This window comes from Anguilla anguilla, chromosome 1 (genome assembly GCF_013347855.1).
Source record: "Anguilla anguilla isolate fAngAng1 chromosome 1, fAngAng1.pri, whole genome shotgun sequence".
Lineage (NCBI taxonomy): Eukaryota > Metazoa > Chordata > Actinopteri > Anguilliformes > Anguillidae > Anguilla > Anguilla anguilla.
In genome coordinates, this window is record NC_049201.1 from 15765992 (window position 1) to 15783773 (window position 17782).

The 17782-nt window shown below is 42.8% G+C and overlaps 1 protein-coding gene across 1 annotated transcript; it reads left to right on the plus strand.

Moving 5' to 3' along the window:
• The first annotated feature begins 1028 nt into the window (after window positions 1-1028).
• Window positions 1029-10706, plus strand: LOC118206577 (protein unc-79 homolog). The gene is made up of 13 exons (XM_035379422.1): window positions 1029-1115; window positions 1961-2134; window positions 2311-2379; window positions 3013-3123; window positions 4167-4271; window positions 4516-4593; window positions 4823-4912; window positions 5308-5483; window positions 5786-5969; window positions 7095-7298; window positions 8703-8780; window positions 9273-9314; window positions 9727-10706. The coding sequence occupies exons 2-13, from the start codon at window positions 2000-2002 to the stop codon at window positions 9934-9936; spliced, it is 1482 nt and encodes a 493-aa protein (XP_035235313.1). The 5' UTR covers window positions 1029-1115; window positions 1961-1999; the 3' UTR covers window positions 9937-10706.
• Window positions 10707-17782: the final 7076 nt, after the last annotated feature.

Consider the following 17782-nt stretch of genomic DNA (forward strand, 5'->3'; position numbering starts at 1 on the left):
AATAAAACTGGCTGAGCTCTAATTAATTTCAACAAAACAAACCTTCTCAGGTTTCCCTTTTGGTGAAACCCGGCATTTAACCAAGCATGTGTTTTGGAGCTTCACCACTGGTCTGTTTCTTTAAGATGTCAAACTTTAAACTGACATCAATGGCAAACCTCTCCCATCCATCTTATTCAAGTAGGCATATAGACAGGGAGATACTGCTGATTTCCTTACCCTGCATACTTCCTTTTTCCCCCTTTCTCTGTCACTTCAAAGCCCAGGAGTGAGGCTGCAGGCCAGGGGAGGGCTGTACTATTGTTAATTGGTCTTTTGAGAGGAACACTGAGGTGAACAGGACAGACAATAGCATCCAGGAGCCTCTTGAAGGACTGACATTGAAAATGGAGGATGAGAGATCACTCTAATCTTGGGGGGGCGGGGGGGGGGTGGGGGGTGGAATGTGGGGACAGTGGCTTGGCACACCGTAACACTTTAAGGACTTTTTTAGGAACAGAAAATCAGGCAAACAATAATATACTGTATGTACACACAGTAAAACATACCAGCAGAATCATTTTCAGCAGAGAACTTATTTACTTTTCATATAGATTTTCATTATTTGTGAAATGGCTTCTTTTATCGTGGGCAAATTTAATCGCTTACATTTAACATGTTACCAGTGTATATGCTTAGCTACAGTATATACACTGGTAACATGTTAAATATAAGCAATTTCATTTGAAAATGTAAGCAAATGAGAATTATTACCTTTAGCAAGAGCAAAATAATTGATAATCATTTGACATTCAAACTCACAACCTTACGTTTCTGTTTTATATATATATATATATATATATTCTATGACTTTGTGTTAATATTACAGACAATATTATATATATATATATTTTATGACTTTGTGTTAATATTGCAGGCAAGTTGCAGGCACTCTGGAAATGGATGTTTAATAGATGGTCTAAGAATGAATACAGTTGAGCGCACCGACGCAAACTTACCGTTTTTTTTGTGCTGATCTTTTAATCATAGATGGAAGTTTCCTGAGAACTCTGGCTTCTTCTCTCATTGATTTTAATGAACTGAGTTCTGTGGCTGCACTGAACCAGCTGCTGGAGGTGAGTTCTCGCCTTATATGTATATAAAATATAAATATATATAAAATACCACTTGAGCTTTGTCTAAAAGTGCTGGCAGATGTGCTAACAAATATACAGAATATTTTTAAGATTTAAGATGAAAGTGTGTGCCTTCACAGCGCGGATGAGCTTTAATACTTTGTCCAGCAGGTGAAGCCATCGTTAAAGAAAAACATTTCTCGCACGTCCTGCTGTTTTGATGCGGCATTTAAGCTTAAAAAAATCACAACACGAAGGATTTGAAAATCACGCAGGCACAGAATTGTCTATTTGCCATGGATTTTTTATCTTTGTGCATTTCTGCTGTGTATTTTCAAACAGTAATAAGACTTTGAAAATAGATGAAAATATATCATTCACTAATTTCTAAATTGTCCCATGGAACATATGCTAGCTGTTCTGTTCAGTGGACAGGGTAAACATTACCTCCACTCCAACTTTAAATGCATAAACTCATGTAAATGTCCCTTTGATATTTCAGAAAGTTGTACTATGGATTAATCCAAACCAGATTACTGTATTTTTTCAACCCGACCTAGAAAACAGCATTAACAACCAATTACAGCTGCATAAAAGGATATTTGCCATTATATATTGAATGATGTTGATAGACAATGAGCAAAATGAAAGGTTTTCATATGAAACCATTGGATGTGATAATTGTCATTGGGACCCTTTTCTTAAATCTGTGAATTCCTGCAATGTTAAATCCAACAAAATCCAGCGTGGCACACTCTTCTCACCATTGAACCAGTACACAGTCTAGTTTTTAAGCCAGGGGAGTAGCCTCCTCATGTAGCCTCACCCAAGCCCAGACCTCAGAGGGTCTGAATAATAAGAAGAACCTGCCTGCGGGGGGCACTATGCTGCACTGCCTGGAAAACATCGCAAGCTTCATGGAGGCCCTCCCAATGGACTCCCCCAGCAACCTGTGGATCACCATCTGCAACCAGTTCCAGACCTTCCTCATCAAGCTGCCCTCTGTGCTACCGCTGAAGGTATCTTCTCCATCTTTTACTGCGGTGCTTTTAATATGCCTGAAATAAACCCGGAGGCTTAAATAGCCTATTTACGCCCATATTCTGCTGTAAAACACTCCAGTGCAATTTTACTGCTTAAGTTGCCTTCGTTAAGTAGACTTTAATCAGCCTATGATGACATTTCTCCCACACAGTGTCCCCTAGACTCCAGCTTAAGAATCATTATTTGCCTGCTAAAGATTTCCACTTCAAGCGCCACGAGGGTAAGCTTCCAACGCTCATTAATTGAAAAGACAAGAGCAGATGTACATACATTTTGCAAGCTGTTTCATTTCTGTTGTGCATTCTATCAAATTTCTCATGCAGGGTCAAATGATTTTGGCATGATATTTTGTACTCAACTCTATTTTTCATGTTTATATTTCAGATGCTTACATGGGCACATACTGTATGTTAAAGAACATATTTCTTTAATTGTGTTAAAATTAAAGCAAATGGGAGCCACAGAGAAAATATTTAAATATATATATATATATATATATATATATATATATATTTTAAAGAATTTTTTTTTTTGGAGAAAATAAATCCTATACAGACTTATTTTAAGATGTTATTTTAATGTTGAACTGAGAAAATTGTATTTTTTTTTGTTTATGTCCCTTGGCCAAATTTAATTTTAACATGACATGAATAGGTGCCCTATATTGAAATGAAATGCTGGAAAAAGGAGACAGCAGCGCTCTGAATTTTGTGTAGTATCCGTGCTGCAGCCCACGTGAAGCTCCATAACAACCGTCGCCGCGGGTTGCGCTGGAACGTGAGCCGCTGTTAGCGTGCACTGATTTCGAGGGGCCTCGGGCCCTGATTACTGACCTCTCCCCGCCCACTCACAGAGCCTTCTGGAACCCTTCTCCAAATTGCTCAGCTTCGTGATTCAGTACGGCGTCTTCAGCCTGTCCTACCTGGTGGAGCTGTGCGGCCTGTGCTACCGAGCCTTCAACAAGGTAATAAGCCGCCCGCTTCGTCCCCTCCGTAACGGAAAAAAAACATGGCCGCGCGGTGAAGGAAAGGGCCGCGGTGTCTCTTTGATGAAGTACCCAATCAGGCGGTATTGATTTACATATTTTGGAGTGCTGGCGGTAAATGCATGGCCCGCATAAGTGCACCTCTCCATCAGTAATGGACACGCCGGGGTAGGGCTGCCCGTGGGCCCTGCAGCGAGAGGCCGGCTGGATGGCTCTCTACATCACCACGCTTGTCACCGCTGCAGACTCCATTTCCACCGCCTTTATTGCTTTTGTCCCACGCCGCCTAATGTATGCGTTGGATTAATTTAGCCAATGCTCAACGTGACCTATTGCATTTCATGCACAGGAAAGTTTATTGCAGTGAAGGCCTTTTCTCGACTATTAAAGTGAGTTGGTGGTCTGGGAAAGGGTGTTATAATGGTTTAGGTGAAAAATAGTCGTGTTTATGGAAACAACCATAAAAGTAGATATTTAAGGTTAAAATAGTTGCTCGGTATTTCATGCCTGGAACATATGTTAGTTATTGTAAATAACCAAACTCTAAATTTACATTAGCATGCTATTAACACACCTTATCATACAGTCCATTCTGGTGTCCACGCCCAAATTGGGAGGGAGAGAAGCCTTGACTGATGACTCTGAAAGCATACTGAAACCCAGGGAACAGGGTACAGAAATGACAAGCAACAGCAAGCGACGAAAAACAAGAGCTGAGCTTGGCGCAGCACTGCTTTGGCACAGGCCTAATGAAGACAGAGTGGAGAGATTCGCAGTGCCACAGGACCCGCCTGCTGCTCTCTCCCCCCGACGCTACGCCGCAGATAAATGGCGAGCGGAGGCGGAGGGGTGGTAAACACACTCCCGTCCCGGGCGGCACTCCATCACGCTATCGGAGAGACGCCGCGGCTACGAGGGGAAGGGCGGGATGGCGGCTCGGATGCGGCGTAATGAAATGATCGTTTTCCTATTATCGTCGTCAAGCTACTGAAGTGTTTTGTCTTTTGTTCCCCCACAATCAGGAGAGGGATAAGTTCTACATGTCCCGCATTGTGGTGCTGGAGCTTCTGCAGGCACTGAAGTTCAAGGCTCCACTACCTGACATAAACCTCTTACTGTTGGTCCAGGTAAGGATCGATAAGTTGCCCAAAAGTTGTTGGGCTTCCACTTTTAAATGGATTTTGTGAAGAGGCCAAACAAATACCCCATCATATCTGACAGTACGAAAAAATGTTTTGCTGTCCTGCCTGTGAAAGTGCTGGGATTATAGCTTTAGCATTGATGAATTTCTAAAACCATCATAGCCAAATAGCCTTGTTTCCCTGTCTGAATATTGCTGTTGATTTGACATGTGGATGTGCGTGTTATCAGTTTGTTTGTGCAGATGCTGGTACAAGGCTGGCTGAATCTACCATTCTTCAAAAGCACATGATTGCTTCACTTCCTGGGGTGAGCAGACTTCTCTTCCAGACGTGTTGGTCCGTTTCTGGACCATATGTTACTGAAGATTGAGTTATACCAAACTGTATAATCACTGGTGTTCGATGTATTTTTATAACAAAGTTTCATATCATAGAGCATGATGCAAGAAACTGCATTAACAGAGAAACTGAAATCACTGAGTTGCCTAAGGCATCGTTCTCTGCTTTGAGTTATATATACTGTACCTCTCTCTCAGTGTACAACAGCTGCAATGGAATGCATGAGGCAGTATATCAGTGAGCTGCTGGACTTCATTGCAGATATGCACACACTTACTAAATTAAAGGTAAGTGTCACTCACCCACTCATTGTAAAGTACATACGATCACTAATAAAAGGAATTCATTATGTTTCGCTCTTGGTTGTTTGTGCAACTGCTTGGGTAACATATTATTGTGAGTTATTGTTATCCTGCATACAATGTCAAATGAATATGTTTAAAATTTATGCATCTATGTATTTATCTTGGTTGGTGTACAGAACTACTTAACAATGCAAAAATGTGTGCAAGAAAGGACATTACAATTGTGCACTCAGTATTCACATAGCTAGTTTTGAGGCAAAAATTTAATTGCGTCCATCCTTTGTTACAGCCAATTATGCATCAATCACAGCTGTCTACAACATAAAACGTGCCAGTTCTAATCATTCATGTGACCTGCCATGTGATCTCATCTGCAGAGCCACATGAAAGCCTGCTGTCAGCCTCTCCATGAGGATACCTTTGGTGGGAACCTCAAGGTGGGTTTGGCTCAGGTGGCTGCCATGGAGATCAGCAAAGGCAATCACCGTGACAACAAGGCGGTGATCCGCTATTTGCCCTGGCTGTACCATCCTCCGTCTACCATGCAACAGGGGTGAGAACTATTCATATCAATATTAATATCACATTAACACAAATGTTACTAGTTCTAATATAAGAATATTAGCACTGATCGTGGTGCTGAATGTTCAGGTACCCTATCAGTGTATAATTTACAGTATACAGTAATAGCAGTTGAATTGACTGTAACAGTAGTTGTTAGCATTAGTATTAATGGTATTGTGAGTAGTGGTATTTATTAGTGTATCAGGGTATGGAATAGTGGACGTTGCTGAATCACAGTCAGTGGTAAAAATAAGCCACTAAAGGAAGCAGTGGTGCATTCTCTCCCCACAGGCCAAAGGAGTTCATCGAATGTGTGTCACACATTCGCCAGCTCTCCTGGCTGCTGCTGGGCTCGCTTACCCACTGCGCTTTGCACCAGGGCTCCACTTCCTGTATGCCAATCCCGCTGGACGCCGGCTCTCACATCGCAGACCACCTCATCGTCATCCTGATCGGCTTTCCGGAACAGTCCAAGGTGTGGGACTGTAGCCTGCGCCACAAAATGCCTCACAAAATAAAAATCTGCAGTCGAGTCAATCTGCCTCGATTGGCTGATAATTGAACATGTGTGATGGTATTGCCGACTAAAGGGTGCTTAACTGAATTACGCTCATTCATGCGTTGCCATATTGTTGAGCTAATGCTCCCTTTGGTGTCTGCTGAAGCCATTGCTCACCTTCCACCACCTGCACCGGCGTAAGCATTATCTAACAGAAGCAAACGCGGCGTGTCATCGATCAGCTGCGAAACGGGCGGCACACAGGACCACGGTGCTTTGTGAGGGAAAATCAGGGCCGTACCTGGAGGGAGAACAGCTGTCACCAAAGAAAAGAGTTTAATGGCTTCCATTAATATGAACAAAACAACAAAGCTTAGGGATTCGCGGGATTAATGAATTATTAAAGTGGCGGCACACAGACAAATGCCCAGGCTTGATTACCAGTAGCTGAGGTGTAGAAAAGGAGTATAAATAATCATTCTGTCTGAATGGAGTCTGTTTGATGTCTGCTGCCTTCACAGTGGTTGTTCAGAATGGATATTCCATTTAATTTTTTGTAATACATTGTTGTTCGAGCATTGTGACCTGCAGTTAGGTTACCATGCTACTCCATGTTCTCACACAATTGCCAACTTTGACTTTGACCTTGATCTTTTTTTTTTTTTGCATTATCATCACCAGTCACATCACTGCACTGAAAGCACGTGCGATTCTTCTTTTATCCCCTGTACACAGGAGATCAAAAAAATCTGACAGTGAAGATTTTAATGTTTAATTATGGCCTCTTTCATTTTCAATTTGTGTCAGCAGACACAAAGGTCCTGGGTGGAGGCTTGGTATCTTGGTGCGTTCAAAAGACTGGGCGCTTCAAAGAGAGCAAGGCTCGTGTTCAGTGACTGCACACAAAGCAAGGAGTCACCAGGGACAGCCAATGACCTGGGGATTCTGCTAGGAGGCATACAGTACGGTGTATCATATCAAGGGCTGCGGCTTGATGACTGCTGTGCTTTTCTTGAGGGGCTGTCAGGTCTGGCCTGTCCTGTTTGAATCCGCCATCTGCGCGGCTGTTTTATTCATGAGCGTCTCTGCCTGTTTCTCCAGACGTCGGTGCTGCACATGTGCTCGCTCTTCCACGCCTTCATGTTCGCCCAGCTCTGGACCATCTACTGCGAGCAGGCGGCGGCCACACCCACCCTGCTGAACCAGAACCAGAACGAGTTCTCGTCCAGCGCCATCCTCACGGGCCTGGAGTTCTGGAGCCGCGTCACGCCCAGCATCCTGCAGCTCATGGCCCACAACAAAGTGGTGAGATCCAGGCGCCGCTGATCATCTCTGCGCTCCCGCTCCCAAACGGCCTCTCTGAGCATGTGCAGAACCCAGAGGACGTGAAGCTTCTTCGGCTGCTGCTTCATAACATTCAGCCCTCTGACTTTAAGGGCGGGAAAAGGTCTCACAGCTGAGCTATCATTTAAAATACATATTTACCGTGACCTGCTTCTAAAATTAATTATGCCTCTTCGATTAACTAATTAATTTGATGATTGGCCGAGGGGCAGAGCCTGGGTGGATATTAGATCTCAGCTGTCTTCTGCATTTTAACCTATCGTGATAGCACTGGTGTCTGCAGGCAAGAATATAACAAATGGCCAAGTCAAAGGAATGGCTACATGTGTATTCGAATTTGAATGCTTGGCTGAGTGTTTGTCCATGTTTAGTGTGTGTGCTTGTCTGTGTGTGTGTGTGGGGAGGGGGCACACGTGTGTGTCTGTGTGCATGTCTGCATGTGTGTGTGTGTGTGTGTTTTGGCTCATTGCCGTGGTAATCCAGGGTGGAGTTATGTATGCCCGGTTCCTCCCTGCAGACCAGGCCTGACATTTCAGCACACTGGTCTTGTGTTTCTGACCTCCTCCTCCCCGCCCTCCCTTTCGACCCCCGAGCAGCTTAACCTTTCCAAAAACAGGTTCCCAATGCAAACACTGATCAGAGCTTGACCAGGAAATGAGGCAGTGCACTAGAGGGAAAGGTGCTGGACATTACACAACCTTGAATTAATTCAACTCTGAAATTACATGCAGTATGCAAATACGAAACAATAATGGCGCATGATAAATAGTAATGTACTCATGGTTACAAAGAGGTCAAAGCACTGCACTCCTTGTGTATGTACAGAGTTCTCGGCACTGCTTTATTAATGGAAACTGAGACAGACTGCAGACTGATATAATGTTCTATTTACATTCTTTGCATGTAGCCGTTCAGCAGGCACTTGCCCAAAGAAACTTGCATAAGGACATGCATCAGGATTTAGTCAACAGGCAAAGACAGTGGCAGATCTTCAGTGTTGCAGCCAATAGTAGTAATCGGCACATGAACCCACAGCACAATGGAAAGGGCCATAGTACAAGATGGAGTTGCGTTAAATGTAGCTTAGCTAGGCGTACTAAACCCATAATAAATAAAAGTTCAGCATTGGTGCAGCACCTCAATGCTCCTCAACATTCATAGATTACAAAATAAAGTATATGGAGTTCTGTTTGCTGTGGTCTCTATTGGCTTCAAAAGTAAGATGAAGGGCACAGCAGGTGAATGTGGGCTCCATCCTCACTCTGTATCTGCTTACCCTGGGATTGTACTTTTAAAGAGGTCAGCAGTGTGTGGAATGTTCCCTAACCCTGACCCTAACTGCAACTCTGTGACTGTCTCCTCCAGATGGTGGAGATGGTCTGCTTGCATGTCATCAGCCTCATGGAGGCGCTTCAGGAATGCAACTCCACCATTTTTGTAAAGGTTGGTGAGCTAAAAGCCTGTATTGATTTCTTGTACCAGGACACATGTTCATTTTTTGTGCAGTCCAAGGTTGTTCTCTGGAGAAACTGTTTTTTATTTTATTTTTTTTATTTTTTTGCCAGGTCTTCCCATTGCATTTGAATCCATTTGATTCCTTCTCAGCATTGCAGTTCTTTCAGTTTGGAACATATTTAAATGAAATTAAAGTAAGCCAACACCAACTTACATTTAAAAAAAATTAATGCTCCCCACCCCCCAATTTAGAATGTTTGAAATCCTCCAATCCGTGGATGATCAAGACAGTAGAGCCTGGTTTGCACACCCCTGCAGGGCTGTTGGCCACAGTTGGCACTGGCAGAGTCAATTTCAGATTAATTTTGGGACCTTTGGGCCTCCCCACGCACTAGAACAGTGCCTTAAGACAATGAGCCACTCAGCAGCCCCAACACATACTTTCTTAATGCATTCCTTTTTTTCTTTCCTTTCAAACAGCTTATTCCTATGTGGCTGCCCATGATTCAGTCAAACCTGAAGGTAACCATTTTATCCTTTCACAATACTTATCGGAAAAACCAAAGCAGTCTGTCTTCCAGCAAATAACAGAATCTACATACAAACCTTAAACTAGATTTGTGTATTTACCTTTGGAATGTACAGTTCAAATTGGGTTTATTCCAGTGTATTAGTTCTTAATGTAGGCTACTATCATTTTAAAATTAGAACATGAATGGAATATTCCAAAGAAAATGTCATGTTCAGATTTTCACGCAGTGCAGCTGTTGTATTTATGGCTGTTGTATTTATGAATTACAACCATAACTTTAATCACCCAACAGAAATTCAGCACACAAAAAAAGATGCTGAAATGTTTTATTTAGCACTGAAATTCTTTAGCTGTTGTTATTTTGAACTGCATTGGTGACGGTGATCTCTGACCTCTCTCCAGCACTTGTCTGCGGGGCTGCAGCTGCGGCTCCAGGCCATCCAGAACCGCGTCAATCACCAGTGTCTGCAGGGCATGCAGGGCATGCAGGGCTACGCCATGCCAGGCGTCCTGCCCACCGCCCTGCGCAAGTGGCTGCAGTGCACGCAGTTCAAGATGGCGCAGGTGGAGATTCAGTCTTCCGAGGCGGCCTCGCAGTTCTACCCCATGTGAACTCGGCCAGCAGATTCCACCCCGCCCCACCCCGCCCAGCCTTGCCCTGCCCCTCCCCTGCCCTGCCGCCGGAGGACCATTCCACGGCTGCCCACGCCGTCTCTCGACACCAGACGCCTCCAAATTCCACTCTTCTGGCCATCTTTCGGCTTCGCGCTTCAACTTTCGCTGTCTTAAGTGTGCGCGTTTTCCCCCCCAGTTAAACTGTACATCTAACTGCGTTCCAGAGGTTCAAAATGTTCACTGTAGGCAGCCTGGAGGCCGAAAAGCAATAGAATTACAGAGGGAGCGCGCTCAAATTCTTTCTTATCAGAGAGTGAGGGTCAAGCAGGGGCAGTGGCAAATGTTTCTGCATCTGGGACCGGGGAGCTGCGGTAGCAGCCAGAGGGAGTTTCCTTTTCAGATAAGCCCTAAAAGGAGTCAGGGAGATTGCACTGGAAAGCAAAAGCAGAGTGAATGCCCGTGTGTTAGAGGGTATAATGTGCTCTGGACTTTATCTCATAAGCTGGAAGAATAACAGGCTTAGAGAGGAGCCCTGGACAACGCTGTCCTGTGTAAATATCAATAACCTGCAGATGTACAGCTAGCCAAGCCACAGTGACACCCTGCAGCAAAACAGGACATTTCTGTTCCTGGATAATAAGAAAGGGATATTATGCATAAGGCTTTGAAAAGTGCTCTGTATCCATATGCATTCTGGATGCCAATGTATTTTTTTCTTTTTCTTGTTGCTGTTGTGGTTGATTGAAAGCCAGAACAATTGAATAAAGGCCACGTGGATTTTTAAAAAAAGATTCTGTCATCATTTGCTTTCGTTGTGCAGACCAGCTGCGCAAAAACCACTCCTTGCAACCGCCATCTTTCTAGAATAATATTCATGATTCATGGTAAAAGCAGGACGGCTGCGATGGACTCATTACTCTTACGAAACACTGAGGGGCACACCTTCTAAAATGATTCATTCTGATTTTATTCAGGAGTGATAATACTAATTAGATTTTCCAAATGTCTGTCCATTACAGAATATGTTCAGGCAATTCTTCTGTGACTTCACCATTTGGAAATGCATCTCAATGGAGGCCTTGCAATAATCCATTCTGAATGTTCGGAAAGCAGAATTTTTTGTCATATAGTTTAGGTTGGTGTGCCGGCATGCCTGAATATATTTGGTTGGTTTTTGGTTTTGCAGGACACCTCCTGGGGTTTCTCCCTGAATTTTAACTATATATCTTATCAATAGCAGGGAAAACAAGGCTAAACTTTGACCCTGTCCATCTCTGAAGAGTGGCTGTTAACATATGGTCTGTTTACAAAGAGAGAGAGAAAAGCAAAATGAGACAGTTAAGTGACGAGAGGGCTGTACTGTCTTGGAGGGTTCATTCCATCACTGTCAAAACAGAAATAAACAGAGAAAGCTGCCAGAGAGGGAAAATGCAGTCTAATGGAAAAAGACATTTTAAATGCCCAAGCGAACAACATGTATCTCAGGTTTTTGACAAATGAATCAATGCACACTCCGTCAAATTCAAATCTGTTCAGTGTATATGACAACAAGCCAATAGCAATTTCACATTCAAGTAGCATTGAAGGGGCTTATGCTCGAGTGTATAACACGCGCTTTAAGATTTTATGCACAATCAACATATATATTCAAAGAAGTTATACCTGTTTTATACAATATCCTTTGTCAGATAGACAAAGAAGTGCTAGATACTATCTAGTTTTGTAGATTAACAAGGTACCCTTTAGTGGTAGGAAAATGGTGAATGGCCTGTTCTTGTCATTTATGTTATGTTATGTTATGTTATGTCACATATTAACATGTGTATATGTATGTGTGTGTATGTCTGTTTTGTGTGTATGTGTTTGTGTGTGTGTGTGTGTTATAACACCTATCTAGATATTTGGCTTCAACCAGAAATGCATTTTCCCAGAAAACGTACCCACTATATACATGGTGGAGGCAGAGATTTCCTTTGCGTGTGGCACAGAGATATGAATTGTACAGAAAATGTGAGAACCCCATATTGCATAAAGTACTGGTGGTGCTCCGGTAGCAGGCGGCCTGAAATTCTCTTCGGTCCGGTTCTCTCAAACCAGCCAGAGTTTCTGTTGACTTTTTGAGCTGGGGGCCTCACCAGTATCATGGAAAAAAGTAATCCACAATGAATTTTGGTTGGTACTTCAAAAAGTGATGCATAGTCTGTTCATTTGGCATAGAGAGAATACATATGAACAGAGCCTCTACGATTCTCTGACTAACAACGGATTTCTGTCTTCCTCTCTGGTTCAAGATTAGGCCACAGTCATATCCTTTTTTTTTTTCTGAAAGCAAGGATTTTCCATAGCCATTGCGCAAAGCATAAAACACGTAGACATGTTTATTTTTCAACCTTAAATTCTGTTACATTCACCCTGTGATCAATTAAGCTTATCATCTCAGCAAGCTGCTTCTGCTTATTCCAGTCCAGTATGTTTTTCCTAGTACTATATCTGTCCCTTATCTGACCTGCGCACCAGGTCAACCTGACTCGTAGTTACAATCTTAGTTTTCACCATATTAATTTCCCAAAATAAAACTTTGTTTATGCAGCACATTTCACACAAGCAAGTGCAATACAATATGCTTCACAGAAGATAAAAAGCACAGCAAAACAACAGATAAAAGAGAGGAGGAGAATAAAAAAAAAAATAAAAAGAAGAAAAACAACGGGACAGCACAACATCTTCTAAGAATAGACAAGACCAAAGAGACTTTGAGATTTTGGTTTTGAGTTTACATTTAAATGTTCGTACTGTTTCACATTTTCTCAGATCTATAGGGAGGCTGTACTACATGCAGGTAAGTATTTATTTGATACTGGCAGTCAGGCATAAGCACACAGGAACCGAGGCTCGCAGCCCCAGCACAGTGGGCCACCCCTATGCAGCAGCCCACCCCTGGAGGAGGGAGAGCCCCGTCTCCATCTCCCGCTATCTGCAGCAGGACCGCGTGGTGGAGCAGGCTGGAGTAATGGCATGTGTTTCCAGCAAATCTAATTGCACGTTGGGCAAATATGGGGCTGGCTCCTGCGCTCGCCCTCTCCCCTCTCTCCTCTCCCCTTCTCCCCTGCTCTGCAGGGCTCGGCCATGCTGCCTCTCCCCATCAGGGTTCAGATCAATCAAGCATAAAGCCAGCAGAGGGAGGGTAACGCAATAAGCGGGGCAGACAATGGGCAAACAAGACGAGAAGTCATCTCATCAGCTTCTGCCAAGCCTCCCCTTATTAGCCGTGGTGCAACAGTTAGGTCTGCACAGAATGAATAAAATACAATTACATCTGGCCTAATTTCATTCGCTGTGATAAAGTGTGCTTGTAAGATTTAATTTGGATTACAGAAGGCACTTGTCCCAGAATAGCAGAAGACATATTCGATGGTCGGTCCATCTGGACCTATATTCTGTAACTTATGCATTTCCGTCCTCTACCATATTCCTTTGACATTGACATGTCTATGTTTTTTGTTAAGTTTTGGTAAACACAGTACAATATTTGTGTCTTCTTGTCTGCACTTTGCCAATATAAAGTGTAAGATCACCTACTACTATAAAATATGCATTTAGACCTAATATAATTTTGTTGAAATGCTGAGGAATTATGATACTGTCATATTAGCGCTAGATAGTCAAATAGGCGAATGTAAAGTAGCATTTTACACCAATACATATCTAATATGCCTTCACCTTGTTACTAGAATGAAATTATCATGAGCCTGGTAAATATCTTTTCTGGGTCTGGAAGGCAAATAACCTGAATAATTACCAGAAGTATAGAATATATCAGAATTATGCAGATAGTGATCTTCTTTCTGGAACAATACCTTATGAAATGACATTGATAAATCATAGGATCTTGAGTCTGGGATATATCTCTTCTGGGTCTGGAAGGAAAAGGTCCCACATAATTGCTTTGAATCTGGATGGTATACCTGCATTCTACGGTGCAGATAGTGATCTTAGTTTCCAGAATGTACTGTTTTGAAATAACTGTAAATGTTTAATGCACAGTGCTGCAATTGTTTTAATATAATTCAGTTATTATATGTATATTAATATCTATATTATCCAGTATTCAGGAGATTATATTGTGCTATAATTGTCATTGAGTGCAATCATTTATTTTTTTTAATATAGTCCGGTACGTTCTAGAATAATTGAGTGTGCTGAATGCCATGACATGTTTATGGAATTTATTACAAGCAGTCTGGAAAGCAAACTGTCCCAAGTGTAACTTATTGTAATGCTGAAAACAAAGCCAGCGTTAGCTTCCAGTTCCCTTGCGTGTTCTCTGTTGTGATGGATACAAGAGGACAGGGAGATTGTTCTCTTTTTTGTTTGGTTGTTTTGAGAATAGCATGCACCTTCATGCCTAGGTTAGAATGTTCTAGCAGGGATTAAAAGGATAACTACGGTTTATTCAGTCTGGGCCTGATTTATTCTCGTGAAGAGTTAGCTGGCGCTACAATATTTACTGCTCTCTTTGTCTCTAAGGTGACTCATTGCACACTCTGCAGTTGGCCTGCAGTCTGAGTCTGTTCACCAACAGGCCGAGTGCAGCCGTCATTCACACGGACCCTCTGTCATTCCACATCTGCCCAGAGAGCAGCCCAGCTGACACAGCAGGTTAAGTCCAAGTCACTGCCATGACTTCAGCCCACTGCCATGGTCCCCGCCTGGCAACGAAGACTGACGTGCACGTGATCGGAGTTCATCCTTGCAGTCAGATGGACCCAGCAGCAGCGAGTGGATGGAAAGTCAAAGAGCCACAGTCCCTACTGAGGCCAAGAATAAACAATGTGCGTCCATATATTAAAGTGCATTGTTGCACAAGATTAGTTTGCATCTGACATTTAAAATAATTTATTACATTATTTTCTGTCAGTTGACTGCTTAGTGGGTTTGAATTCCATTATTCTGCTTCTAAAATAGCAAAATTCTAAAAAAGGGAAGGCTTTGATGGGATACAATTAACAAATAAATATGAGTCTGTCTATTCCTGTAATTAATCTAAAATCTGCACTGGCCACTTAACAAGAACCTGTAGCCCCAGGTGAAGCAGTCAGGCTTTGGTGAAGCCCTTAACGAAGGCAACTGCAATTACTGCGCAGCGCAAGATGTGGCAGGAACACACCGGCGCCTGTCACCTCCCAGCTTTCCTCAAAGACCTCTTCCTGCAAATCAGCAAACCTTTAAGGCGGCGCCCTCACCATCAGGCCCGTCAAGCCTCATCAAAGGGCACTCTCTCCCGTCGCGTGCAATCGAGTCCCAGCGCCGAGGCCGCATCTGCCGCACGTCACCGTGGCTGTTTGAACTCGCAGCCCTTTAAAGTCTCCCTTTGCTCATTAACGGCGGCTTATGCAATCAACATCCCACAGGTGCCCAGCACTCCTCCTCTGCCTCCTGTCTGAGGGTTGACTCAACCAGGAGAAAGGCTGAAGAGGCAGAGATCATTAACGCTGACCAACGGCTCTTAAAAAGTAAAAAAAAGAAAAAGAAAAAAAGAAGCAGGATTCTGAAGTTGTGTGCAGGTCTACCTCTACATTATGAAGGTCGCTGTAATGACGGAGGGCTTCCTGGAAGCCACTGAAATTGATGAAGGACCCGGAACCACGTTCGGGAGGCTGGCTCATTCACAACCCGAAAGCTGCTTCAACAGAAGCATTATACTTCCCAGATTAGACATGTCAGTCATACAATTCATCCTGCCATTTTCACCTGACATCCCATCACCCATGTCTGGATTTGTAAAATTCAACATGCACCTCCCCACACTCACACAATTGTTTTGTCAATAGTTAATAGGAGTAGAAGAAGGATTAGCAAAGATTGTTATTGGCTATGAGCACCATTGCACCTGTGCTTAAATGAGGGGGGAAAAAAACCTTGGGTGTTCTCTTTGGTGAGAATATAAATATCGATTATTGACCTCTGGCTGTCAGAATCATCTGTGGTCCCTGTCAGTTCTGATGTGCACTCGTGTTGTGAGGACTGTCAGTTTCCTGGAGCCACACCTATGGCCAGTTGACTCCATTACTGACCCAGGCTGACGGCCAACTGTAAATGCACTGTCAGTCAAGAGGAAAATAAATAAATACAGAAGGCAGAGGAAAAACAAACACTTCACATGGTGAATGTTAAAGACTTTCTGTCTGCATGATTTCAATAAAACTGCACAGAATTGTTCCCCGGGAATTCCTGCCAGTATACCAGTAGGTGTGTGATATCCTTTAATGGAAAGGGAAACTCTTATACAGAAGCACACTAATTGATGTATTTATGCTTTATTTTAGCAGTGCTTATAAAACAGATACAAGTTACAGGTTTATTTATTCATTTTTAATCCTAAACACCTTGAAAGGGATTGCAACCTGGTGTGTGTTGTACTAATAAAAAACATAATTTTTGTATTTGTGCCATTTGATTCTATGCATGAAATTAAGTGACAGATATGAAGTAGTAGGTATACTGCATACACAGATAAAACTGCTTTCATGCAAGTTTATGGACAGCTCATTGAAAATCTAATGTAAGTAGTGACAGAATGACTATCGGGTCAAACTGAGGGAAACATGAAAAATACATTTAAACATATGCCATGATTCAACATCTGCCCTTAACTCAGATGTACTCTACAATTACATGTTTGACAGTTTACAAACGACAGTTTGGGGAGTTCAGGGATTGGCAAACTAAATACAAATGTGTTTGTGCTGAAAAAAGTTGTAATTGCATTTATTTGTGAGCCAAAGCTATAGTTCAATGTTTATTGAATCCAGACCATTCTCTGCCACGGCCATTAGAGAATGAAATGCGTCCAAAGACCAGAAAACAAATGGGCAGAGTGAAAGGCTTCCAGTCCACCTACAGTGGAAAAACACGCTGGATTTGACCCTTGAGATTCCCTGACAACCGGGAAAGGGCGTGCGATGTTGGCATTTCAAAGCAGAAAGCTCCGAGAGTAAATTCATCTTTGACAAACACACGGAGTAAATGTAAATGTGCTCGCACTTTATTCAAACACTTACCGTAACTTGGCCACCTGGCAGAGCAGAGTCTATGATTAATGCATTGAGTTCTGGTACATCTGCATGGCTTCTTACACACACTGGGGTTCTAATATCAAACATCTCCCTGCTTCCTGCTGGCACAAATTCTCCACAATTCACTGCACAAAGAGGACAAAGGCACAATGAGCACAATGCTGTTGCCTGCATCTTCTGTTGAATCGGTTATGCAGCTAAAATCCAGAGAGAAAGAACAAAGCGCAGGTCAGGTCTGTGAGCACCACTCTCTGGTAATTAATGACTAAACCTCACATGATGCTACATATCAGGGAACATTATTGCATATGTGCAGTTGGAATGTCCTTTTTTGTGACAAACAGAAATGTTTTTGCGGCCATTTTATGAAGCCTATGTCTATTCTGGAAGGCCGGAAAGATACATCTGCACAATGCTTTGTTTTTTTAAATTACACCAATTGCCCCAGTCCATTTCAATTATGCCAGATGGTCCGGATGGTGTTTCATCTTTTTTGCTGATAGAGCACATGAATCCATGGCGAGGGTCATTATTTTCATGTTCAAGCTGAGATCCCTCCTCCTCCCAGGCTAAAAACATAGCCTCTCTGACAAGACTATTGCATGAGTACGACTCCTACCCAACCTACTGTAATACCACAGTACACAAAGAGTAGTCATCTTTACTGGCCTTAGATACATCTGGATCTGTAGTAGGAAGCAGATACACACCACCCTGAGACAAATATAATTACAGGATGGAATGTGAAAATTGAAGTGTTTGTAAAA

Coding starts and splice junctions, on each gene's coding strand:
- LOC118206577 (XM_035379422.1), top strand. CDS start 2,000: ATGCTGCACTGCCTGGAAAACATCGCAAGCTTCATGGAGGCCCTCCCA. Junction 2,135..2,310: donor CCTCTGTGCTACCGCTGAAG/GTATCTTCTCCA, acceptor TCTCCCACACAG/TGTCCCCTAGACTCCAGCTT. Junction 5,484..5,785: donor CCGTCTACCATGCAACAGGG/GTGAGAACTATT, acceptor CTCTCCCCACAG/GCCAAAGGAGTTCATCGAAT.